This window comes from Lactuca saligna, chromosome 5 (genome assembly GCF_052625555.1).
Source record: "Lactuca saligna cultivar CGN05327 chromosome 5, ASM5262555v1, whole genome shotgun sequence".
Lineage (NCBI taxonomy): Eukaryota > Viridiplantae > Streptophyta > Magnoliopsida > Asterales > Asteraceae > Lactuca > Lactuca saligna.
Genome location: NC_136421.1, coordinates 279,766,042 through 279,793,971, shown reverse-complemented (window position 1 = coordinate 279,793,971; position 27,930 = coordinate 279,766,042). Strand labels below are relative to the sequence as shown.

General features: G+C 31.9%; 2 protein-coding genes across 2 annotated transcripts; both read left to right on the top strand.

Moving 5' to 3' along the window:
* The first annotated feature begins 20,314 nt into the window (after nt 1–20,314).
* LOC145046752 (uncharacterized) lies at nt 20,315–22,765 on the top strand. Its single transcript, XM_078995024.1, has 3 exons — nt 20,315–20,546; nt 20,693–21,907; nt 22,038–22,765. The coding sequence occupies exons 1-3, from the start codon at nt 20,315–20,317 to the stop codon at nt 22,763–22,765; spliced, it is 2,175 nt and encodes a 724-aa protein (XP_078851150.1).
* Nucleotides 22,766–22,816: 51 nt separating this feature from the next.
* On the top strand, nt 22,817–23,518 carry LOC145046751 (uncharacterized). The gene has a single exon (XM_078995022.1). It carries the CDS (start codon nt 22,817–22,819, stop codon nt 23,516–23,518), a length of 702 nt encoding a protein of 233 aa, XP_078851148.1.
* Nucleotides 23,519–27,930: the final 4,412 nt, after the last annotated feature.

Here is a 27,930-nt window from a genome sequence, read left to right as displayed (position 1 = left end):
TGTCGTAATCATGATCGAATTTTGAGAACATAATATATATAGATTTTCCTTATGTTGAACCATTCCAACATATAATTCACACACACACACACACACACACACACACATATATATATATATATATATATATATATATATATATATATATATATATATATATATCCTTGACTAAAGATGATTAAAATCTCAATCTAAACTTTTAGAACTGAAATGAAATATATTTTCCACTCCCTTAATTATAGCAAAACAACTTTTCCCAATTGAAACTTTTATTTTCTATAATTAACACTTAACATAATATTCATGCTCCCACTAACATGATACTTATTAGCATAACACTTATGATCCCACTAGCTTTGACATATATCCAGAAATCAGCTGGACTTCTAGAAATCAATACTTTATTGACTTTCTTACCAAAGTTCATATTTATGATACGAGATGCTTTGATAAGACTTTATCAAAATCATACAACTTTCCTTAGATAGCTCACATGTGTGTCTAAACATTTTTTTTATAACTATGAAAAAGGATGTCGTAATCATAGCCTCAATTGTTTAGACCTTTGCCATTTCTCACAAGTCCATGTTAGTGTGTCGGTTAACCACACATGCTCCACTAACGACTTTAAGAATGAAAATATCACAACTGCTATCTACTTCAAATCTACTTAGTGAAAGTGTTTCCTCACCATCATTTTCATGAATCGAAGAGAAACCTTATGACACTTAGATTTTATGGTGTATGTGTTCCTATCCATGTAAATTTGTCAATATCATGATCACAAGAGGAGGTTAGTGACAAATCCAAACTCATATGGACTGGACTTGTTCAATCTTAACTTTTTGCCACCTGGCAGCACAAGAGCCTACCATTGCTTCCAAGTAGTTATGCAAACATCTGAGAACTCATAGAACTCACATGAATAGTCAACTCTAACTGGAATGGGCACATAAACAAGAATATGTCAACACGATAGTCTATAAACCTCAAGTCGCGTGCTAGTAATAAACAATAGGTTTTATTCTTGATTAGTTCTTGAAACTTTTCAAGATCTTTAAGACTCCCACTGACCTCTTGAAATATAAGATTATCTTGTCAAGAACCATTCCTTGACAAAGCAAATATTCAAGAGTTAGTGTGGATTCTTATCAAGATAAATGCTTCACACAATTGGTCTTAGTTGGTCTTTGTTTTATCCAAAACATCACAACTTACCAATTTCAAATGTATAAGAGTAAGAAAACATTTCACTCTACATTTGAAAAGTGTTATAAACCTTCTTAAGATTATTTCACTCAAGTTACATTCTTAGAGTATTACTCTAAGACTCAATTTTGGAATGAAGTATGATTCATCTTTTTGATTTAACCATTTCAACAATTTACGATTCCTCTTCTTAGTCATACGAATGTACTAAGATGTCTTAGAGGACGAATTGTGACATGGTTTCATAATCACTATGATAATCATAAAACACGATACTAAATTACTCTCCCATCTTTTCAGATTGGAGAAACTTTTATCTTTCTGCCTAATTTGATTCTTCTCGTTCGTCTTTCCATACATTAAAACTTTTCCAATGTTTCAGAATTATACTTAAACCTCCAAGTATAACAATATTTACTAAACTTTAATAAATCATGACGAATAGCCTTATCGTTCTTTGTGGTGGACCTGATCAACACACAACCAAGTGTACCCGATCCCCCAGTCCTTCACCTGACTCACATATACATGTGAACAAGGAGTTCCAAAGATGAAAATTCTCATTTATCACACAATACAAGTTGCATGATTCCAAGTTTCTATCCAACTGAAACTTGGGTGATGAGAATCTTTCCTTATTTGGTAAATTATGACACTACCACAAACGAAAGAATAAAATCCATTTTCCAATATTGCTATCAATGGAATTATATAAACAATAATTTTTCATAAATGCCATTGTAAAGAAATTTACAACAAATAAAATCAAAACTTCTCTTTTATTTAAAACTTGCGGAAAAAACTTATCCTTACAATGCAAATACATATGAAAACTATGTTGTTATCTATTCCTAAAAAATCTATCATAACTCTTAAGCAGCAGCTCAAAATTATGATCTTCGAATCATGCGATCGAAATCCATCTCTTCGCGATCAGAATTAGCGTACTATTTCTTTAAGCTTCCTGTCTTCGATTCTAAAAAACATCAAGATGTGACCTAGTCACATCATGTAATAAGAATCTCCAAATAGGAGGTTAATAGAGTCAGATAATGGAATTTACCTAAAGCATAGTCAAATTTGTTGACTTTTACCATCCTTATGGACTTTCAGGTAAATAGGGCAGCTTCGCAACCAATGCCCCTTCCTTTGGTAATGGAATCTTTTGTAATGGTACATGAGACTATTTCAGACTTAGCCTTTCTCTTTACCATTTGGTCAACCAGTTTAACTATGGCCGATCCCTTTCCATTGGGAAGAGAAAGCTTTTCTGGACTTCTAATGTCACCATTGTCAATGTTCATGGAGGTTTGGGAAGTAGATCTTCCAATCAAATTTGCTTTACCAGTGCTCCAAATCATTACTGATTCAGCAAGCAACAAGAAGATAGGTAAGATTAATAAAGGTCATATCGTGATCTGTCATAAGGAAGTGATTAAAGAACACAATCAACAACCAACTTCTTCGAGACTTCGACACCCAACTCTCCCAGCTTTTCAATATGTGACTTCATCTCCAAGATGTGAGAACATATAGACATTTCTTCAATAGGTATTGAGTGACCTTGAACTTTTCAATACCCAGTGGGTTAAAGAGAATAATTGGAAGAGGTGGAGGAAGAGAAGTATGATTTCCATGATCCAATCACGGGAAATCATCTTCATTAGGAAAGCTTGTTCCAAGGGATTTAGGAAGATCATAGTTGTCTGAACTAGACATTTACAATGGGAGAAATTCAAGTTAGTTGATTTAAATCCTTAATATAACACCCAATATGAGATATTAAGGCTAGGACCCAACACAATATTTTATAACTTGGAAGAGGGATGTTGTAATCCAAGCTTTAAAATATTTGAAGGTAGGTGAATGACAATTCACCAATTTCCACCATGAAAAACTAATATGGTTTTAATTGGGTTGAAACTCCTAGATCTTTTAAGATTCATTGAAATTTTCAATGCCATGTTTAAATCTCGATTGTGCCCTCTCAAGTTTATGACTGGGATGCTGAGGATCACAAACAAGGTGTGAATAACCATGCAAATTAACTTAGTACCCTTAATTTTTATCACCTAATCGATGTGTCGGTTACCCACACACACTCCACAAATCTATAATAAACATTAATTTACCCTTTGCCACTATTACCAATCCATTTTAGTGTGCTGGTTACTCACACACGCTCCACCAGCGACTTGGTAATGTACAAAGTGCAATTTCATGGGTTAGCACCAAATTCACATTTTCTTAAAGTAACTAAGAATGGGAATTTAATAAGGTTTAGTTACTTTATATTTATCATTATACTTTTAATAAAAGGAGAATTAATGTCCTGTCAAAATCGTTTGGCTAACGACCCTCCACCAGTCAAGGAAGCGGTGGGTGGGAGTGGACACCCATTAAACTGTCATTTTATACGCAGTAACCTTATACCCCCTTATAGACCGGCTTTGTGAATGAAGCCTACTAACGGTAAGACTGACTTTGTTCTTATACACACACACACATAAATATATAACTATTAACTATTAATATTATAATAGTATAAGGGTTGAATTTCAACCTTTAAAATTCTAAGGATTTAACTTGGAATTAAAGTATTCATGGGGAAACTTTACAGATTCCAAAACTTGAGGGAAAGTTTTGAACAATTCAAAAAAAATTTGTATCCATAACATATGAGTTTAATATGACTTTTAATGGCAAGACTCTTGAAAATCCATAACTTGAGGACAAGTTATGGATATCATAAAACAATTTATGGGAAAACAACTCTTCAAATTCATATGAATGAAACTTGAGAGAGAATTCATATGTGGAATTCTCAAATGAAGTCACAACACATCATGGACAAATGATGAAACTTGAGAGAGAATTCATACACACCAAAACCGTCCATATCCTCCAAGAATACATTAGTGTTGATTTTGGAAATGAAGTAATATATTTATTTGTGGAATTCCAAATGTCATGGGTTAACCCAAACCCATACCAATGGGTGTTATGATCCATGGTTCATGTGGCCCAACTCTTTATGTATCCATACATAAACTTGGTCCAACATGGATCATGAGCCCAACACATATAAATATAGCTAATTACCATAATTAGTCCCCATAGATTTAATTAGTCTCTTTTGATCACTAAATTAATTCCAACTTAATTCTTGATCAATACTAATTAAAAAATATGATTTCATATTAATATATTAGAACTTGTAATATATTAATAAATCATATATAACCTTCTCTTTAGAGTCAATCCTAACAAATTGTCCTGATGATATGCAACCCAACAAGTATGACTTCAAAAATTGACTAGCAAATTGTAGCTCTTAAAGCCGATGTCGAACTCTGACCTAGTCAGTGACGTGTCCTTAGATAAGTGATCAAATATTCCTCTGTTCTACAAGATATCTTAAGTACATGAGACATGGATTATAATCAATCTCTTTGTCCAAGGTTTGTTTCCCGATTTTTGATTTATGACGACTGATATCAGACTACTAACCGAACACATCAATTTAGTCTAGGTTTGGCCCAACGCTTTAGATGTCATCATTAAATCATCGAGGGGCCCATATTTATCGCTTTTTCCCAGGGCAAAAGGAATGGATAAACTTTGACTTATATGCTTGCACTATAGACTCATCAAATCAGAGAACAATATGTTTTATAACATCAAGTTACTGATGTGTTTATGTATTAACAATGCACAACCGAATCGTAAACAACAACTCATATATCTTTGTTTCAAGAATATAAGATATTATTGTCTCAAAATTAATCGTGATAAAATCCATGAAGTAATTCTCTAAGTGTGAGTTTATCCAATACTTAAAGTCCCCATTTTCAAGTACTCATGAACATTGCAGCAAACCATTGCTATGTCTAATCTCCATAGACAATATACAATTCAATTCATGACAGTATTGATTCCCTACTTATTTCCAAAAGTATGATCGACTATTGATGTTTGAATAATTCAATTATTCGGGAAGTAAAACTTGCAAAGTGAAACACAATAATAACCTAATTAACTATGGTCTCAAAACTACTAAATATAAATAAAACACTTATTATTTAATCACCATATTAATTAGACTTCATTAATTGTATAATGTTTTGATTAATCAACTAAATTCTTTAATTAAACATTAGCCATGCCATTTTATAAACTTGCATACTATGTTTCTCTATGGTACTTCCTTTGTGAATAGATCAATTGGACATAACTAATTTAAAACATACCAAGTTCATTACATTAAAAATACTATAGGAGTATTTTAGGCACTATAAATAACTTATGTGAGAACTTAAAAGACCCTTACGTATAGGTCTATAACTTGCAATGTATACTCCCAAGGTTTTATGTAATTGAGATTTTATAGACTTAGAATTTGTGATCTACGCTTCACTACCTGTTCCTTTCTTGGTTGTGGTTTTGGAGTAGGATCACTTCTTCGAAGGTCTATTTAATCTTAAATTATATACAACTTGTATACATTGTGAAATTATAGAAGGACTCTGTAAGGATCACCCCATAATGTTTCAATTAAATCTCATAGATTCTTTAGACACTTCCATTCTCGCACGGAAAACCCAAATAGATGTAACCACTTTCTCATAGCGGTCAACATAAGAGTCAAGGAGGAACAAGAACAGGTTCAGGAGAAGCTTTCAAAGAAGTATCAACCGAAGTAACTAAAACGTATTATGCGTCACACTAATAAATAATAATCTTGGTTAACCTAATGAGTTAGTGGAGACACTACTCACATTATGTGTTAGGATTAATTTCTTTCGTGCAACTGGTAACAGTTATTCAGGTCACAGATATTCATTCGAGGATAGCCATTTCTAATTCATAAAGTTTATTAGAATAGACTCTTTTATGAATCGTTTCCAAAACCTTGTGAAGTCAGGACCCGATACATTTAGAACTAGGATAACCTTGTCTTTCAGCTTTTGGCTTATATCCACTTCTATAGACTTATTCCATCTCATCTTTGTATTCTTTTAGCAAAGATGCCTCCTCGCAGATCGAACAGACGCACTACTCCAATAACTCCAAATCAACCGCCACTATCTCCACCACAATTCGACCCTGCTGCTCTCCAAGCAATGATATCCTCCGCAGTGGCAACTGCTCTAGCTCACTTCGGCGAAAGTGGTACCTTCGGATCTGGTAGCGGTAACCACTTAGCCAACCTCTGAGTTACCCATGGACACCCAAGGGAGTGTTCGTACAAGGACTTCATGAACTACAAACCCAAATCCTTTAATGGAAATGGTAGAGTCATCACTTTGATGCGATGGTTCGAGAAAACAGATTAGGTCTTCGCAATTTGTTCATGCCCAGAAGGGAGCAAAGTGAAGTTTGCTGCCTGCACCTTCTCCGACAGAGCCCTAACATGGTGGAATAGCCATGTTAATTCACTGCCCTATCGGTGGCTAACTCAATAGGTTGGGAGAACCTAAAAGAGTTAATGCTAGAAGAATACTGCCCGTTGGGTGAAGTTCAAAAGCTGGAACAAGAACTATGGGAGCTCACAATGGTCGGCTCAGACATAGTGGCCTACACTGACAGGTTTAGCGACCTGGCAGCACTATGCCCTGAGATGGTTACTCCGTAGAGTAAGAAGATAGAAAGGTACATTTAGGGGTTATCTGCCCTGATCCAAGGAGATGTGTTGTCTTCTAACCCAACCTAGGGATGAGATTTAGAACCGGAAAAGCGGATCGGAACCAGAACCGGACCAGAAGCGGAATCGGTATAGCCGGAAAATGCTTAAACAGTCAAGGTATCGGGTTTCAATATTGCTCTTATCCGGGTTCCGGGTATTTCGGTTATGGGTATAACGGGTCCGGTTAATCCGGGTTTTTTAACCGGTTTTGTTTAAAAACCGGAACTGGGTTAAATGGACTGTGTTCGGATTTAGTGGGCCAAAGAACCAATTTAGATGTGGAACCAGTATAGGAAACATGCTAACTATGGAACCGGAATACAATTGGTTTCTTTTCCACGTGCCCTCAATTTTCGTCGATCGTCTACAGAGAAAAGCTAAAAAAAATCACTGATCACAAAGAAGTAGATCATCGTCGCCTACGCAATCCTCACTCGATTTGCGCCGATACTGAAGCCCAAGCCTCAGCCGATTTACGCCGATACTAAAGCCTTAGTTCATCATTCAGGTCGACGATCATCAACACATCAACTTCCATTCATTCTCAATTGAACTTCAAATCAATCTCCTATAATCAATTAAAGACCAATGGTGGACAATTGGTTAGATAACAATGAAGCTACACAAGTAATTTGTCAAGAATTTTGATTTCATGTGTTATGAAGTTTGTGTTTTTCTACTGTGTTGTGGGAATCGCAGTTTGCTATTAGCCTATTGCTTTCACTCTTAAGCTTAAGCCATGTAGTTTAAAGCTATTATCCAAACAAGGTATAATAAAAGTAGTTAATTCTAATTAGATAATAAGATGAAGAATTTTATAGAAAATAAAGTTTACAACAAGTGCAGAGAAAGAAGAAGAAAAGCGACTCAATTCCCAATCTATGAAATACTGTTTAAAGCTGGCTTCCATTGTCCTCCACCACCGCCATGACTTTGATGCAGTTGCGTGCCCCCATATTAGGATACTTGCTGTTTTTTATGCCTGCCCCCATATTAGGATACTTGTTATTTTTGATACAGTTGCCCACCATGACTTTGATGCAGTTGAAACAAACATATTAGCATATTAGGATACTCGTTGTTTTTGTATTCCATTTGATTGGGATATGAAGTTATATACAAACAAGACATACATACATACATATATATATATATATATATATATATATATATATATATATAAGCATAAGAATAACTATTTTGTTATTAAGTTGTGTTATTGTATTTTAATTGTGTTTTTATTGTTATCTATTGTAGTTTGATGATGACGATGTGTTTGTTAACAACACTCAACAAGAAATCAATGAGGAACCAACACAAAGGAGAAAAAGAGTAAGGAAAACAAGGTCTGATTGTTGGAAATCATTTGAGAAGATTTTTATTGATGGAGTTCGGCATGGAAAGTGCAAATGGTGTGAGAGGGTTCTCAAAGCCGACATTTGCACTATTTAAAATGTCATATCTGCTTCATTCGGAGTCCGTTTGGGCTGATTTTTTTTTAAATTGTAGTTCACTGGTTGGCAATAGTTATAGACTATGGAAACACCTAATTTGCATGTGTATTGAGTCACTTACAGCCCTCCAAAAATGACATATCAAAGCTGTTTTGAATCTGGTACAACATTATTGTAGAATTTTAGTTAACTTTAAACTGTCATATCTACTTCGTTATTAGTCCGTTTGGGCTGATTTTTTTTTTTAAAATTGTAGTTCACTGTTTGGCAATAGTTATAGATTCTAGAAATACCTTATTTGCAAATGTACGGAGTCATTTACAGCCCCCCAAAAATGATATATTAAATCTTTTTTTTTTGTAACATTTTTTTGATAGATCGTTCCTTTGCACGAGATGTGGTAACCCCGTGAGTGAAGATTTTGTAACTTGTCGAGCAATGGTCTCCTTTCCTGAGAAGTTTAAGGTTAAAACAGAATTGGTGTCGACGACTTCAAAACCATTGGCAAATCAGTTTTTTTCGAGAAGTATGTGGCATTTACAAGCATATACGGGTTTGGTCGAAAAACAAATGATTTTATTCAATTGGGAAAGATATGATAGATAAATATGAGAAGTATTGGGGTGATTTTGAAAATTTGAATGACTACATGTACTTTGCGACTATCTTGGATCCGCGAATGAAGACAAAATTTCTTAGACATGCTTTTGAAACATTGATCAAGTACAAAATGCCGGAAAATAAACCCCTTTCCGAATTAGATATTACTGTGAAGGCTAAGTCTTTAATCAAGGATGTTGAAACGAGATTTGAGAACATTTTTAATTGTTACAATACCAACTCTAATGTACCATTTGAAACCGGTGGTAGTCAAGATGTCGTGCATATTGATGGTGATGACGAATTTTTGGGTGACTATTTTGCTCAATCAGTGAACTCATCGGCTTCAAAGGAAACAAAATTAACACGATACTTGAACGAAGGACAAACCCAAGGCATTAAAGACTTTGATATACTGGTTTGGTGGAAAAATAACGCATCTCGTTACCCAATTCTCTCGCGGATGGCAAAAGGTATAATTTTAATTACTAATAATTTTTTATTATAATGTAGTATAATTTGACATTATATGTTTATGTTATTTGATCTTTTGGGCATTCAAATATCTATCGTGGCATCCGAGTCCGCTTTTAGACAAGCGGTCGCATAATTGATAGTTACTGAGCAAATATAATAGAGGCTTTGGTTTGCACCCAAGATTGGGTGAGGAAATCAAAGAAGCCGATTGTTGACAACATCGATGACATTCTTAAAGATGATGCCATAGCTAAAGGTAGCAAACAAATTCATTTTATTATCTAATAATAAAACATTTGTTATATGCTAACTTTTACATTAATTTTTTTCTGATATGTATTAGAGTTGGAAGACGCCATACGCACCCAAAATGGAAATGGAAAAAGGCCGATAGATATTAACGAGTAGTTATACTCTTTTTGTTTTTTTTTTGTTGATAAATGATTATTGGTTTGTAAGTGTTTGTTTTGGTTGATTAATGTTTTTGAACTTGAAAGGGACAATGGTTGGGTCCAAGTTCATGGTACCTATTGAACAATTCAAAATCAAAGTCTAATATTCAAAACAATTCAAATCAAAATTCTACAATTAAGAACAAAACAACACTTATTCCTTGACCATCTTGTCGAGTTAACGCATCTTCAATCTCTATACATAAAACAAAAATAAACATATTTGGTATTAAAAAAATGTTACCAAATAAATTAAAAGCACAAAACTTATTACCTAGCTATATTATTCAGATTTTTGGCACACGTACGACAATGTCTATTAAGACTACTTGTACCGTGTCTTGATGGTTCGGCTTTAAGTGTAGCGAAACAATACTTACACCTTGCTTGCCTTCGTTCAACCCCATCATCTTCTACTACCCACAACATATCAAAATGTTGCCAACATGTGGACCTCTCCTTCAAATTCAAATGCTAAACAAATTAAATAAAAAAATCTAGGTAGATTTAAAGCATGTAAAAAAATGAAGTATCAAAGACATAAAACTAATAGACATAAAACTAATAGATTCAAAATGGAACCTAATCTATTCTTAATAAAAGAGTACTTTGCTAGACACGTGTCCCTCTTATGCAACTCCTCCTTGCCACGTGTCTTAACTAGGAATCTCTTAAGCAAAATTTTCCGCCCATCCTTTACAGCAAATATATCACCTCCTAAAATTCAGCTCATTTACCTGCATATATAAAATTAGAAAAAATTAAATATCGATACATCACCTCCTAAAATTCAGGTCAATTACCTGTATATAAAAACAGATATTAAAGATATTAATTCTATAATTTTGGTAAATTTATGGTCAATCCTACATTTATGGTTATTTGTTTTACAACATATTTTTTAAATTCAAAAAATAACAATCAATATTATCATATCTTGTAATCCTGTAAATCAGGAATCAAATTAACCCAAATCTTTGCAGAAAAAAAAAAGAGAAAACAAAATTATAGTCATAGATTTTAATTTGAAACAATTTCCCACTATTTAGATCCAAAAAAATCAGGAATAAAATCGGCAAAATAAAATATTTTTCTGCAATTAATAAAATTTTTGTGCTTCATTACTCTCTGCATATTTATATTAACCCATCGATGCCCATAATCTTCTACTGCTTTGCCCTCAAGTTTGAGTTTCTTAACTGCTTTGCTTTTCCGATTTGCAAAAGGTTAGTAAAACACTTATTTCTATTAATTTTTCAAATTAACATCAACCTATACATCTATTTCTGTAATTTCAATCTTTCTTTTTCTCTCTCTTTTTTTTTTTTTTTTTTTTTTTTTTTTTTTTTTTTTTTTTTTTTCCTGTCTTTGTGTTTAGAATGTAAATTCGTTTCGTTTCCTTTGTTTCTTGAACATATATTTACATCAATTAATTGACTATCATTCTTGCTATATTTGCACGCAATGAAGGTACGATTTTAAAAGTTGCTATTTCTTATTATATGTTACACAATATGTTTCAATAATTTGATTTTACATTTCATTCAATCCCTTCACTGCTTTCACTGTTTCACATGTCAATTGCTATCTACTCTAATGCTACACGAAAACCATGATAACTATACATTAGGTTATCAGCTTGGTTGTTCTTTGATAATTAATTCAACTTATTTTACATTGCTTTTTCGATCCGTGTCATTTTATATATGTTGATTTTTCTGTGCAGAGAAATGGCACAACCAAATGTTACTTTGATTTCGGATTTGGATATACTTAAAGATGATTCGACTGTCAAAGTTAAAGTGATAAACCTATGGAACCTTTTTTCATTCTATAACAATGATGAGCTTTTCTCGATTGAATTAATCTTAATAGATGAACAGGTATTTTACAACTTAACACTATATATTCATTAGACATTCAAAATTTAATATGATTTGATGATAATTTTATATATTATACTTCTTTTAGGGTACCAAGATCCAAGCAAATGTATTAAGAAAAAACATCTATCGATTAAAAAACATTCTAAAAGATGGCTTGGCATTTTACATACAATATCCAAGCTTTGCATCTCAAAGGATGGGTGGTTTTACTTTAACTCGGCAACATCATAAACTTACTTTTGTCCATAACACTGTTCTTACGGAGTGTCATGACTTTTCTGGACCTGCATTTGGTTTTGAATTTGTTGATTACCAGTCTATTATCTCATTGACCCATCCTGAAAACACTACTATCGGTTAGTTGCAATTTGTTATAGATTAATTATTGTCAATTTTATGGTTTGAATAGTATATCATGTTTTTAAAATCATAACATAATTTAATTCAACTTTTCTGATGTTCATAGATGTTATTGGATTGGTCGTTGCAATTGGTGAGGTGGGGAAAGACAATGATGATATCAAAAAACACAGACTCAACATCCAAATCCAAGATGCAAAGTTTGTTATTTTATATTTTATTTTATTTTTTTGGATATTAGATTATCTAATTATAATTTTATTTAATTTAAAACTTTTATTTGGCAGTGGTTTGCAACTAAGTGTCAATTTGTGGGGTGATTTTGCTTACAAAATGCAACGGTTTCTTGATAACAATCCACACAATCTTCGTATCATCGTTATCATTCAATTTGCGAAACTTAGTATTTGGAGAGGTATACTATAGTATTTTGTTATTAATTATTTTTTTAATCATTAAATTAACACTTATTAAATTTTTTTTATAGATCATCCCACAGTTAACACCTATTTTTACCGTGTCGAAGCTGTTCATTAACTCAGATATTGATGAAATCAATGTTTTTAAGAAAATGTATTTTATGTTATATCATTCTAATTTCTCCGATTAACTTTTATGTCACTAATATTAGTTATATGTGATTAATATTACTTATTTGTTATTTCATTATAATTTCTATATTTATCTTTTATGTCATTAATATTATTTACTTTTATCTATTTCATTCAAATTTCAACCATTAATTTTTATGTGACTAATATTAGTTAATTTTTTTTAACAAACAGTTTGGATGGAGATGATCGCCCTGATTCATCCACAAATACATTAACACTTATGAAGTCTAATAAAGTTTCTGAACATGATGATTTCATGGTTAAGTTTCAGTTGAAGACAATTGCTGATGTTTCAGAACCTGTGGAGGTGCGGTTTTTATAAATTTTATAATATTTATAAATCTACTTTTTTTTTGTTATGTATATAGCATAATAAAAATAAAATTAATATTCAGAAAAATACTTTCATTATCGTGGGCACTATAAAGGGAATTTTACAAAATGAACCATGACATTATTTGGCATGTACAAATTGCAACTACAAAGCAATTCGGCCTCCTGGTGCAGAAGATCAAGTTGATGATGAAGGATTAACTGGTTATGAATGTCATAATAAGGATTGCACAAAAAACAAAACTACGGTTATTCCGAGGTTATTATTTTCCTCCCGAATCATTAAAACCTATATTATATTTTATATTGTAATTAATATATTTTGGATTTTCCTTTTTTATAGATATAGGATTCCGATACGTGTGCAAGACAATACTAGTACTTTTACCTTAACCATGTTTGAAAGAGATGGAAAGTATATTTTGAAAAAATCAGCCCATGATCTGTTTAAAAAAACAGTCAAGGTCATCTTCCTTGATTAAAATTAAATGATACATTTACTTAATATATTTAGTTTAACTAAATTTTTTTTACTTTTTTTTATTGTAGCTTGGTTTTAGTACTCAACTTTATCCCGGAGAGATAAATGCACTGAAAGGTTTGAAGTTGGCTTTTAAAATATCAATCAGTCGCTTCAATGTCTCGAACAACAACAACCAATACAGTATATGTAGAGTCAGTGATGATGAAAAGTTGATTGAAGAACTCGAAAATAAGTTTACCTTTTCACAGGTCATTAAATTATTTATTATTATTATTATTATGCTTAATATTTTTACTATTCTTATAAAAAGATTTATTATTATTATTATTATTATTATTATTATTATTATTATTATTATATGTGTTCATATTTTTTATTATTTATTATGCAGGTAGGTAATTCACAATCATTTGATATTGGTGAAGCCGATTCTGAATCACAAGATAATAGGATTTTGAAGGTTATATACACTTTATAACAGAATATAATTATTTTATAAATATAAGTTCAGATTATATATTAATTAAGTACAAATTTTATTTAGGATGCAATTTCTAGGACAGACGACAACATAACACCTTACACTATTGATAAAAACTCAGCAACAAGTCCTATGAAGGGTTTCAATACACCAACTGTTTTGAAGAGAAATCTGGAAGAAGTGTTTGATCTGGAGTTGAATGAACATTTATCATTATCAAAAACTCCTAAAATATCGCCAGAATGACGCATTAACCAGATTGTGAAGATAAAGTTGGAAAAAAGTGGCTGACTTTTTATTTTAAGTTTAACTTTCGTTAGGTGTTGGATTATGATTTATAGACAATGATTATGCATTTTACTTTTCATTAAGTACTTTCACGTTTTGTTTTAGAATTTTCAAACATTTGTTGGGGATGATTGTTTTTTATTAGTATGTTTAACCTACATTCATAATATATTATTATGAATGTTAATTTATGATTTATAAATAATTTTGTTATTTAAATCACTTATGATCTTGGAATAATTTTGTTATTTAACATACACCGCATTTATTTTTTAATTTTCAAACATATATTATATAGACTTCTATTTGTAGCGGTTGTTTACATTTGACTTTGAAATTGGATGTTTCTTATTCCTATTCTAAAGTAGCCCAGTCTATGATTGTGATTGTGCTTCAAAATGAGATTGACTGAAGATCTTAATTCTGGTTGATTATATGTTGTTTATTCATTGATATTTCCAGCTTTCTAGGAGGATGAAAATAACACAATTTAAATTTCACAAATCAAATATTTACAAAAACAAAAACAAATACAAAAAATTTCAATCATATTATTATTACCTGAAGTAAAACCCTGAAAGATTGAGGTTTTGTTAGCTGACCATAGTTTAAGAATGGTGCCCACAACTTTAGATTCTTCCATATCTAAAGAAAACAAGAAATTATTAATTTTGTTACTTAAGTAATATAATATTGCTACCTATAGCACATTTCAAAATACAATGCTTATTTTCGAACCAATTATTCCTCCCGGAGTCAGAGAAATAGTTATTTATTTAGTGGTTTAAAAGCAAAATTAATATATATTGCTATAAAAGTGTAAACAACAATCTTTTGATAGTAGAATGTTATAATAGGAATAAATAAAAGAACTATAAAAATTTAGTTTTTTCCATTAATGGTTACTACTTTGTTGATAAAAAAGTTTGAAAAATATAGCAACAAAATGCATTTGTTATATATTAGAAAAAGTTATGGAAATGGTCCTCAAAATATAGTGAAATAGTATAAATGTCTCCCGATCCATATTTTTGTATATTTTATATGCTTATGTAGTTAGGAGGTAACTAACAAATCGAAATTTTTTATGTGTTTTATAGGTTCTAAAAGATAGCAGATGAAGGTTGTATAGTTTGTAATCATATAATTACACAAAATAAATAAATTGTTTATGCATGTTAAATGCTAAATGCTAAATGAGTAACATATAATGGTTGAGTAGCATATATAGGTTGAGTTAGAGTAAAACATTATTCTCCAAATTTTCCTAAATATTTGTTACATGCTAAATACAAACATGTCGCATCTTTTCTAAAAACATATATTCTAAAAAAAAAGAAAATCAAAGGCTATACTAAGCAAAAAAAAAAGAATATATTTTCATTTCGTGCATTTAGACCTACATTTTAGGTAGTGGTCAGGGGAATTGTTCAAAATTGTTGTTACATTACAGATTTGACAAAATTATATAAAAATTTAAGAATTGATTATTGCAATAGCTTTGTATTCTCTGTCGAACAATAAAAATGAACTCATAATGACTTTTAACTAAACAATTTGAAACCACATCCATTGATTTTGTAACTATTTGCCATAAAAAAGAATCACACAATTTTAAATAATTTAGACTCATTAAAGAAGCATGTATATATTAATGAAAAGGATGTGAGTGTGTCCCACCATAGCAAGCAAACCGAAGGTTTATCAATTCTATTGGATAGAGAGATGTACATTATAGAAACCGAGATTAATGAACCTAAAATTATTAAGTAAATCAAATAAACAGAGGATGTGTTAATTCTAATTCATTACCAACACAATTGGTTTCATTTTATACCTTTTTATCATATTCACCATTTCAAGGATAGTAATCCATCATCATCAGCACAAAAATTCATTCCACTACCCTACAAGAAATATTAAGGATTATGAATGAGTTATTTAAGGATAAATCAAGAAAATAATCTAAGAAAACTTTGGACAAAATAGTTTGTATTACAGTTTTAGACAATTCAGTTACCTTTAATACCAAGAAAATTGTTATTTTTCATTTTAACCCTTGTGCATAAAATCCTAAATAAACATCTATGCATGCACTTATACATCAAGTAAGAAGAGTTTTAATAAACTATATGGATTTCTGCAATTTGTCACATACCATTTTTATTGGCCTGCAAGATAATGAATCAGTAGTAAAAACTAACTGATTTTGATTGAAATAGGGATTAAGGGTATGCAAAAAGATAAAGTTTGATAAAAATGAACAATGATTTAAACTAACATAAGTATCTTGAAACACAGTGACCCACCAAAACATCGATTCTTTATCACAACTGAAATATGGATCAGATATAGATTATCTGTATTATACATAAAATTGAAAACCTTACTATACAATGATACGAAACTCATATAATTTAGAAGGTATATCAAATAAATTAATTGTTTTATTTACTCATATGATCCCGTAAATAATCATTAACGAGATTTTGTCTAAAATTTAGCAATTTCAAAATTCAAATGTTTAAACAAACACTCAAATTTCAAAAAACGAACGAAAACCATTTCTACCTTATTGTGTTTCCGCTATTAACAAATGTGAGTTTATTCTTTTGAACGGCTTCACTTTTCGCTTATATCTTCAGTCACAACAATTCTGGAACAAAGAAAAATAGGTAAATTTTCTTCGACATAATCTATTTTCTGTTAAAAAAACTAAGATTAACCATCAGTTGATCATCTCTTACCTTGAATCTTGCTTTCTTCAAACCCCAATGTTGCGTTCAACCAGTCTCTGAGTTCGACAGCGGGATTACTCGACGTAAGCTTTTCTTCACTTCACATTTCTAATCGGTGGTATATTAGTATCTTCCTTTATCAATACATGGATAAACGTTCACAACCTTTTAGAAATCGAACGGTGGCTGTGGAAATGTGTATGTAATCAAAATTCTAGGGCTGTGGTTTTTTGTTTCATCGTGTGTGTTACAGACAAAAGGGAAAGGGGAAAGTTTGGGGAATAGTGATAACTTTTAGGTGGGTTTTATTATAAATAAAAAATTATGAATAATTTTTAAAATGGTTAAAATAAAATTTATTTAATTTCTCATGTTTTTTATTTACTTTATGCATAAACACGGTTTTAAATGTCAACCGTTATATGTTAAACATTTGAATACATTAGCTTTATTGGAATTTTCAATATATATATATATATATATATATATATATATATATATATATATATATATATATATATATATATATATATATATATGACCTTTCAAAATCGAGCATGGACAATGATAAAAATACGTTATCACTTTCTCTAACATAAAAAAAAACCACTTTTATGATCGATAAATATATTATGTTTCTCCAATTGTATTGCCATATAACATAAGTTTCGCATTATGATTTATAACTATCTTTGGTTTGTTATTATTATTCAATTTCTTAATTGAAGTTTATTTGGATTGCATAAGTTACCAATCATTTGTAATAGTCATTTTAAAATTATTAATTTTTATAAGTTAACTTTACTGATTTTATTATATATCAAAGAAGAATATGGATGCTACATATGCTAGAGAAAGAAGAAGAAAGAGAAAGTTATACTTGGAAAATAAAAAAATCTAAGAATAACTATACCGCGGAATCGTCTCAACATATATCTATTGCACATACTACTCATTTTAGCAAATACGGTAATTTTCTTACTTTGTTTTAAATATTTAATATATTTTATTTATCTATTTTTAATCTACTGTTCATTATTATTTTAAAAATAATTAAATTTTTATAAAATATAACATATTTAATTTTATATAAAAAATGTTCTTAAATTATTTACTATCAGTTTACAGGTTCAATTAACACTACAACTTCTACAAACGCTAAAGATAGGAGAAAAATTAGAAAGTTATATTTGGATAATAAAAAATCCAAAGTAAATTCTAACACATATACCCATCAAAATTCACCTATTACACATGTTTCTTACATATCAAATAACGGTATTGTTATTCTTTTATTTTATAATTCTTTTTGAACTATATAAATTATATTAAATTGCTAAATTCTAAAGTTTAATTATTTTTTTTATAATTAATTTTATTATTTTTATTATTAACAATATTTTTTTTTTCATTACATAACAGATGTCTACAATCGTCGTAGTCATTTAGTATCTGTAGATAACTACAGAAACGTTACATCACATAAGGAAAATCTAAACTCAGTCAAACCATTTGTATATCAACATACAACTATTCATTCTTAGTCTGGAGATATAAATGTTAGAACTCCTTTATCTAACATTTCAAATGGTATGCATTTCTTTATAGACAGACTCTAAAATATATGTTTACCAATTGTATAATTTATACAAATTCCTAACGTTATAATTTGTAATTTGATTTTTTTAGGAAATTATATTTTTCATAATAACATTCAAACACCACTATCTATTAACAATGATAATCCATTGTTTGGTATTGGCATGACATCTACCGGTCGTTCAACCATCACTCAAAAATCTTCATCAATCAAGTTACCAAAAGGAAAACATCAATTAAAAAGGAAGACTACACACATATCTGCTATACCTATGATTGACTTGATATTAGATGAAGAAATTAATGATGACCATATTATTGAAGATGTTTTTTGCGGTACTTCACAAGGTGATCATAAATATAGAAAATTTAATATTTTAAATTATATTCATTATTTTTAATTTATTTATGGGATTCAACAGATTACTTGGATCATGGAGACCAGATTGTCCTATGTCAAATTTGTCATGCAAAACTATGGAAAGATGAATCGCTTAGAGGCAAAAAAACGGGAATACATCTTATTCGTTATGTTGTGGTTACGGCAAAGTTGAACTACCACCTTTAAAAGAAGCACCATCATCTTACAAAAATCTTTACTGTTCCGTAGATTCTAAAAGCAAACACTTCATGAAGAACATTCGACGTTACAATTCAATGTTTTCATTTACATCCATGGGAGGAAAAGTTGATTCATCCATCAACACGGGCAACACACCATACATATTTAGACTTAGTGGTCAAAATTATCATAGTATGGGAAGTCTTCTACCGACAGGTGGATCTAGACCAAAATTCTGTCAGTTATACATATATGATACGGAGAATGAGATTTCAAATAGATCAACAAGTATTGGGTAAATTTTTACAATTAACTTTAGTAAATTAATTCAATTCATTTTAATTTATTTACTAACAATAAATAATTTTTTATAATATTTTCAATGGACCAAAGAGCGCTTCTACATCAAGTTCAATATCATATGATCTCCAGATTATAGAATTTTTGAAGGTTATGTTAGATTCAAACAATGTGTTGGTCAAGTCTTATAGGATGGTAAGAGACAGTCTTCACGAAAATCCAGGTGCTAATTTGAAGTTAAGATTAATCGGAAAAAGAGAACGAGATGGAAGGACGTATAACTTACCAACTTCTTCTGAGGTAGCAGCTTTAATTGTTGGTGACATTTATGATTCAATTGAAAAAAGGGACATCATTGTTGAAACCGCATCTGGATTACTAAAACGTATCAGTGAATTACATCCTTCTTACCTTGATCTTCAGTATCCATTACTATTTCCATATGGAGATGATGGTTATAGAGTTGACATCCTTCATAGAGGTATAACAGCTTCAAGTAACAGCAAACGCCCGACATGTACAATGAGAGAATTTTTCGCTTACAGAATTCAAGATAGAGATCAATCGTTCTCACTAATTCTTAATGCTAAAAGGTTGTTCCAACAATTTTTAGTTGATGGTTATACAATGATTGAAAGTGAGCGATTATATTTCATACGTAAGCAACACAAAATTCTTAGATGCGAGTCTTATGAGAATCTGCGTAATCACAAAGCATGTGGGAGTACAGATATCTCAAACGTTGGGCAACGTGTGATCTTACCTTCTTCGTTTACCGTGGTCCACGTTATATGATGCAAAACTATTTGGATGCCATGTCACTATGTAAGTGGTTTGGATATCCTGATTTTTTCATAACCTTTACGTGTAATCCAAAATGGCCAGAAGTTCAAAGGTTTCATAAAGACACTCCACTTCATCCAGAAGATAAACCGGATATATTATGTAGGTTATTTAAGATTATGTTGGATGCATTTATTAAAGATTTAAGGCAAAATGAAATTTTTGGCAAAGTTCAAGCAGGTATTTAAAATTATACTTTAATATATTTGTGTGTGTGTGTATGTGTATATATATATATATATATATATATATATATATATATATATATATATATATACCTTCTTTAGTTGCTAACTTCTATCCTGTTTGTATATTTTTTCATGTAGTGGTTTACACAATTGAATTTCAAAAAAGAGGTCTGCCGCATAGTCATATATGTCTATTTATGCATTCTGACTACAAGCTTCCTACAGTTGAATATATCGATCCGATTATTTCTGCTGAGATTCCAAATATCGATGAAGATCGAGAATTATATTCACTTGTCAGGGAGTTCATGATTCACGACCCATGTGGAGCTGAAAATTTGAATTGCCCATGCATGGTGGACAGAAAGTGTTCTAAAAACTTTCCAAAGCAATTCTGTAATCATACTTCACTTGATTCAGATGGTTTTCCTTTATATAGGAGAAGAAATGATGGAAATTCTGTTGAAAAATCTGGTGTTCATTTAGATAACATAAATGTTGTTCCATACAACAAATATCTGTTGAAAAGATATCAGGCACTCATTAATGTTGAATGGTGCAATCAAGGATCTTCTATAAAATATTTATTTAAATATATAAACAAGGGTACTGATAGAGAGACTATTGCTATGGAGCATAATAGTAATGATTCTGATAACAACGATGCAGTCGATGAAATCAAAGAATACTATGATTGTAGATATATATCTGCATGTGAAGCATCATGGCGTATTTTTAAATATGATGTTTATTATAGGTATCCTGCTGTGATTAGACTGGCTTTTCATTTGCCTGGTCAACAACAAGTCATATATGAGGCAGACGATGATATTGAAGATGTTCGTGACCGTCCTTCAAATGCTTCTTCAATGTTTATATGTTGGATGAAGTGTAATGAAACCAATAAAGAAGCACGGAAACTTACATATACTGAATTTCCTACAAAGTTTGTTTGGAAACCTAACCTTCAAACTTGGAAGCCAAGGGAAGTTGGATATTCTATTGGTAGAATTCACTCGGTTTCTCCTAAACTTGGCGAAGCATATTTTTTAAGAATTCTTTTAAATAAAGTGAAAGGTCCAAAATCATTTGAAGAAATTCGCACGGTCAATGGTGAAATATGTTCTTTTAAAGATGCATGCTATAATTTAGGCCTTTTGGATGATGACAAAGAATACATCGAAGCAATTAAAGAAGCAAGTCTTTCTAGATATGGTTTTTATTTACATTTCTTATTTGCTACGATGTTATTGTCCACCAGTTTGTGTAAGCCAGAGATTGTGTGGGAAAACACGTGGGAATACCTCTCAGATGGAATTCTTTATACTCAACAAAAGAGATTGAACTCTCCACGTATTATATGTTTATTACATTATTATTAAAATTGTATCATATAAATTTCCAATATGTAGTCAATTACATTTTACGTCCCACTTAATCTCTTTTTTAATATGATGTAAGTAATATTGTGTTGTTCGTACAGGTTTATCACTAAACGAATATCAAATTAAAAAGTTGACTTTGTTTGAGATAGAACAAATTTTACTTCGAAACAATTCCAGTCTCAAGCACTATAGAAGGATGCCTTACCCTGATCTTGATTCGGTTTCATCTTCAAACAATCGTTTGATAGCCGAAGAGCTAGATTATGACTTACCAAATTTAAAGAATGACTTTGATCGGCTCTTTGTTTCATTAACCGATGAGCAACGCAACATTTTTCAAGATATCATGGCTAAGGTTAAAAATAATAAGGGAGGTGTATTCTTTATTTATGGTTACAGTGGAACGGGTAAGACATTTCTCTGGAAGACAATTTCTGCAACAATTAGATGCAAAGGAGAGATTGTTTTAAACATTGCTTCAAGTGGGATCGCTTCTTTATTTTTGACTGGAGGTAGGACAACACACTCTCGGTTTATAATTCCCATAAATCTTACCGAGGATTCTTACTGTAGAATAAATCCAAAGAGTGATCTTGCAAGTTTAGTAAGAAAAGCCTCATTGATCATTTGGGATGAAGCACCGATGGTACACAAGCATGCATTTGAAGCTTTAGATCGAACTTTGAAGGATATATTAAGAGTTGTCAATCCTACAAACTCAAATATTCCATTCGGGGGAAAAGTGGTTGTTTTTGGAGGTGATTTCAGACAAATTTACCCGTTGTTCTGGGTGGCAGTAGACAAAACATTGTTAATGCTTCTTTAAGCTCTTCGTATTTATGGCAACAATGCAAAGTCCATAAATTAACAAAAAAACATGAGGTTAACTGTTGGAAGCGATTCATCTTCTGTTGATCGAATAAAGGGTTTTTCAAACTGGCTTTTGGACATAGGAGAAGGTAATCTTGGTGGTCCGAATGATGGTGAAGCAATTGTTGATATTCCAGAAGATATTCTCATTAATGATCCATGTGATCCTATTGGTTCATTAACCAATTTTGTATATCCTTCCATTCTTGAAAACTTCAACATCGCGGATTATCTTCAAGAAAGAGCAATACTTGCTCCCAAAAATGAAGTTGTTCAAGAAATAAATGATCGGTTGCTAAAATTGATTCCAGGAGAGGAAAAAGAATATTTAAGTTCAGATAGCCTCTGCCAATCTGAGTTTGTCCATGATCAGTTTGATGCAAATTTATACTCACCTGATGTTTTAAATGGTCTTAAAATTTCAGGTATGCCAAACCATAATCTCATTTTAAAAGTCGGTGTTCCAGTTATGTTATTGAGAAACATTGATCAGAAAAACGGCTTATGCAATGGCACTAGACTACAGGTCAAAACTTTAGGCAAACGTGTTATCGAGGCAGTTATCATATCTGGAAGTAATATTGGAAAGCGGACTTTTATTCCAAGAATGTCTTTAACTCCTACTGAAAACAAGATACTGTTCAAATTCCAAAGAAGACAATTATCATTGCCTGTATGTTTTGCAATGACAATTAACAAGAGCCAATGACAGTCTTTATCAAAGGTTGGATTGTTTCTCAAGGATCCTGTTTTTACACATGGCCAATTATATGTTGCTTTATCTAGGGTTCAAAGTAGAGAAGGATTAAAATTGTTAATTTTAGATAATCATGGTAAACTATCAAATAAAACATCCAATGTCGTGTATAAAGAAGTTTTTAGAAATTTATAAAAACTTTGTACAATTTTATTAATTATATCAAATTTTTTTTTTGTTTATTTAAAATTTTGCATTATACAAAATGATTATTTTCTTACATATCTACAAATACAAATTGTTTATTTGATATTCAAACGATTACAATTTCTTAATTTCAACAAATCATTATATCATTCTCCAATTACATACAAAACATTGCTAAATAATTGAGTTATAATTTAATTGATATTATTTTGAAATTTCTCACCCGTGGTTTCCACGGGTTATAACCTAGTTCAAGTATAAAGACGTAAATTAGTCAATTACTTTAAATGCATATTTGCATAAAATTAAAAAGAAACATACTTGAATTGGACGGTTAGCTTACATGAATGTTTTTGAAAAGAAAAAACAACACAAAACCTTCAACTTAGAGAATAATAAGTTAAGTGAAAATGTAGAGGTGGAATGACCAATTTATAATGAGAAGTTGTGAGATATTGACAAAACATGAAAATTAAAAGATTGCTAATGTCAAAAAAATTATCTCTTGCTTTTATGTTCATATTTTCAAAATTGAAGCCTTTAAGGTCAAAAATACAAAAAGACAAGTTAGTATGGTTGCAAATAAATAAATAATTAACAATTTAGAATTTCCACATATCTTAAATTAAAACACACAATCGAAAACAAATTATCCGATAATCAAATATATAATTTCTTAAAAAAATAATAATAGTATCAACTATTAAATATGACGTACAATACCTTCTAGAAAATAAATGATCAATATGAACGTAACTAAGAATTAAAAGATTGCTAATATCACATAACTAAAACTCATATTTCACATTTACCTAAATGTAATTTTTTAAAACCAACTTTGTTATATCTAGTTGCTTTTTTTTTTTTTTTTTTTTTAATAAATAAATCAATGTCGTTAATAACCTAATAACCAAAATGTAAGTTTTTGTTTGTTAATTTTTTATAACGGTTGAAAGATTATGTGATTGAGGTAATTAAAAAAAAATTCAGATTTTCCGGTTCTAAACCCATTTGACCTGGTTCTACCTTACCCACTTTCTTATTTCCGGGTTTTTCGGTTCTAGACCCACTTTACTCGGAACCGGTTCCTATATACCGGTCTGGGTTCCGGTTCTAAAAAATATCGTTAAACGGTTCCGGGTTTTCTGGGTCCGGGTCCATCCGATCCGGGTTTGGACCCACTCTCATCCTTAACCCAACCACATTCGATAGTGCCAAACGCTTGGCTCAGTGGCTCATCGACCATGGAATCCGCCATGGTGTAGAAGTCGCCATTCCCGTGCTATCAAAGGGAGAGGACTATAAACGGAAGTCGGGGAACAAGAGGAAGAAGAAACGAATAACACAGGAACCCCCGTAAGAGCAACAAGCGAGTACTACGTACGCCGCTACAACACCTGATACTCCATCTCCTATCAGTCGATATGCTGGAACCCTCCCGAGGTGTGGAAAGTGCAACTATCACCACACCGGAGTATGCCGGGAAATGCAATGTCTGAACTGCCACAGAAAGGGACACACAGTCCGTTTCTGCAGGGCACCGGCTCAACCGATCTCCCAAGTCCCCGGAGTTGAAGAAAACCAAGCCTGCTATGGTTGTGGTGAGACTGGACACTACCAGAGGGACTGCCCGATAGAAAAGATCTTGGGAACGGATGGACGAATTCTGATGATCACCGCAGGAGAATCAACCCCGAAGTCACCAGCGAGCAGCGGTACGTTTTCGAGATAATAATTACTTTAAAAAAATTAATTTATATTTATATAAGATTAAAACTTGGGGAAAACACTTGAAAGTAACTATAATAACTCACTTATTGAAACAAGTCAGAGTATTCAAGAGAGCTAAAAGATCCATTCTGAGAAGCTATGATGGCTTAGCATTTACATCGACGTTGTGCATAGCTAAGATTTTTTGAAACTTAGAGTGAGTGATTCCGCCTTAATTCCTGTTCCTTGTTTGGTTGTGGATTTGAGGCAGAGTTACTCAGTTGACTGTCTAATTCATCTTAATTATTCATAAGATGTATACTCCAGGCGGTCATAGTGGTACCGAGGAGGATCGTAGTATAAAGTATCAACACTAGTTATCAAAGCACTTTCACAGTATGTACTCGCTCATTACGGTACGATGCGTAGAAGCGTTAACATCAAGGGGGAAACAGAAAGCACCAGAACATTTACAAAGAGTACATTGTCAAACACACTAGGGGTACATCATCATATAACATGCGTTTCTATCAAATCGGCAACCTTTTGTTCAGTAAAGAGTCCGTTTCTATCATTCATCATGAGTTGGTGTGGTCCTCTCCATACTAAGTTCATATGTTTCTATTCCCTTGAGCGTCAAATTCCCAAACGCCCTCGTCATTTGTAACGACAGTCCAACCTAGACCTCATTTTTATCTCTCGTATTCTAAACCCTGAAGTACTCATGCGAAGAGTACTTTGGCCTCTGAAGTATTACCGTTGTATGTTCCACAGACCGCCATGAAATAACACTTGTCCAGCAAATCAAGGTCGAGCACAGAGGCTAAGGACGAATACAGCTCACCTATCACTATTCAGTGTATACGCAAGAGTAGTATATGATTATGATTATGCAGATTTAGTATGTGTGCTTCCGGCCTATCTCCTGTTCCTTGTTTGGTTATGGACTTGGGGCAGAGTCGCACATCCGACCGTCTAACTAATTTTAAATTATATACGACTTGTGTACACGAGGTAATGATAAATGGACCAAGTATGAATCCTATGACATCCCCAAAATCTCGGCCAGAAAAGACTGATTTTCATTTATGCTTTTAAAATAAATTCAGAGTAAATCCTTTTGATTTGAAAGAGTTGCGGAATTTGTTCCCCAAAACAAAACATGATAAAACAATGTTTACCAAAGCATTTCATAAAATGTATTTCTCATTATATAATCAAAACTCGGGGTGTTATGTTCCGATATAGACCAATAAGCATAAACGATAACATTACAAGTCATTCAACAAATATATACATATACAAACTTGTAAACAAAACAACTTGATGGTTCATCCATCTTACGCCCTTGCGCCACTTCCTGTAATACAAATAAAACTGAGTGGGTCAGGCTTGGGAGCCTGGGGAGCATATAGGGTTTTCAACCCACAATAAATAATTAAATTAATTATTATCAACCAACAATAACCCAGTTATCCATTCCCGTTATTCTCACTTTACGTCCCTAAAATAACTAACACAAGGGACCTAATCTAAGAATATTTTCATCAGGGTGACAACACATGCTGCGGGGGTTCCTCAGCAATATAAGTAAAATAAGGCAACCATGAGGGGGATGGAATATAGCGAATAAACACCCAAATTCATTAACACCTACAGGTTATGAGCCTGCTAGCGTTCCACTAGACTGTCTAGAAAAGTCCGTGGTCGTCATCTAAATTCCGCTAGATGACTGGATCAAAACAACAACGAGGCCTCTCATCTGTTTATTACACACCAACTATCTACCCATGTTCTACCCAACATATTAGTAGATAAAAACATACATTTTTATACATATTTTCAAAACCTGTATAGCATGCTTGATCAATACATTTTCCATATAACAGATGAGGCACACACACATAACACGTATTTCATATAGAAATAATCAGATCTGTAAGATAGAAGAAAGTGAATATACATTCACACACATAACAACAAAATATACACATAACACGTATCTCGTATAAAATACTCCATAATTATACGTTAGGAGAAAGTAACAACGCACTCACACATATAAAAAACAATATACTTAATACACTCAAAGCATACTTGTATTATTATTGTGTTTATGAAAGGTAGTATACACTCACTTGATCAGAAGATGATCGGACAGTACTACGACTTGCAAAAGTAGTAATCCTCAGCAGATCTGGAAGATCTCTACAAAAATCGAACTTCTCGCGGGCAGAGCTTCAGCTCGGAAACCGCACTTCTCGGGATCTTTGGGATCTCGGGACTTGCTTCGGGACTCTGGAATATTATCGGGGCTTCGGGGTATTTTTGGTACGCAAATCGAGGCAAAACGGGAGAGAGAATGGAGAAAAATAGCAAAGAAACCGGCTTCCCTCGCATCCTATTTATAGGAGGCTGATGCCTCGGAGTACGCGGGGCGTACAGGTCCGAAATCGTCACTGCGTTCGTCATCCGAAGTCCTCGAGTGCGAGTGTCGACATCCTTGG

Coding starts and splice junctions, on each gene's coding strand:
- LOC145046752 (XM_078995024.1), top strand. CDS start 20,315: ATGATGCAAAACTATTTGGATGCCATGTCACTATGTAAGTGGTTTGGA. Junction 20,547..20,692: donor TTTTGGCAAAGTTCAAGCAG/GTATTTAAAATT, acceptor TTTTTCATGTAG/TGGTTTACACAATTGAATTT. Junction 21,908..22,037: donor AAAGAGATTGAACTCTCCAC/GTATTATATGTT, acceptor TTGTTCGTACAG/GTTTATCACTAAACGAATAT.
- LOC145046751 (XM_078995022.1), top strand. CDS start 22,817: ATGAGGTTAACTGTTGGAAGCGATTCATCTTCTGTTGATCGAATAAAG.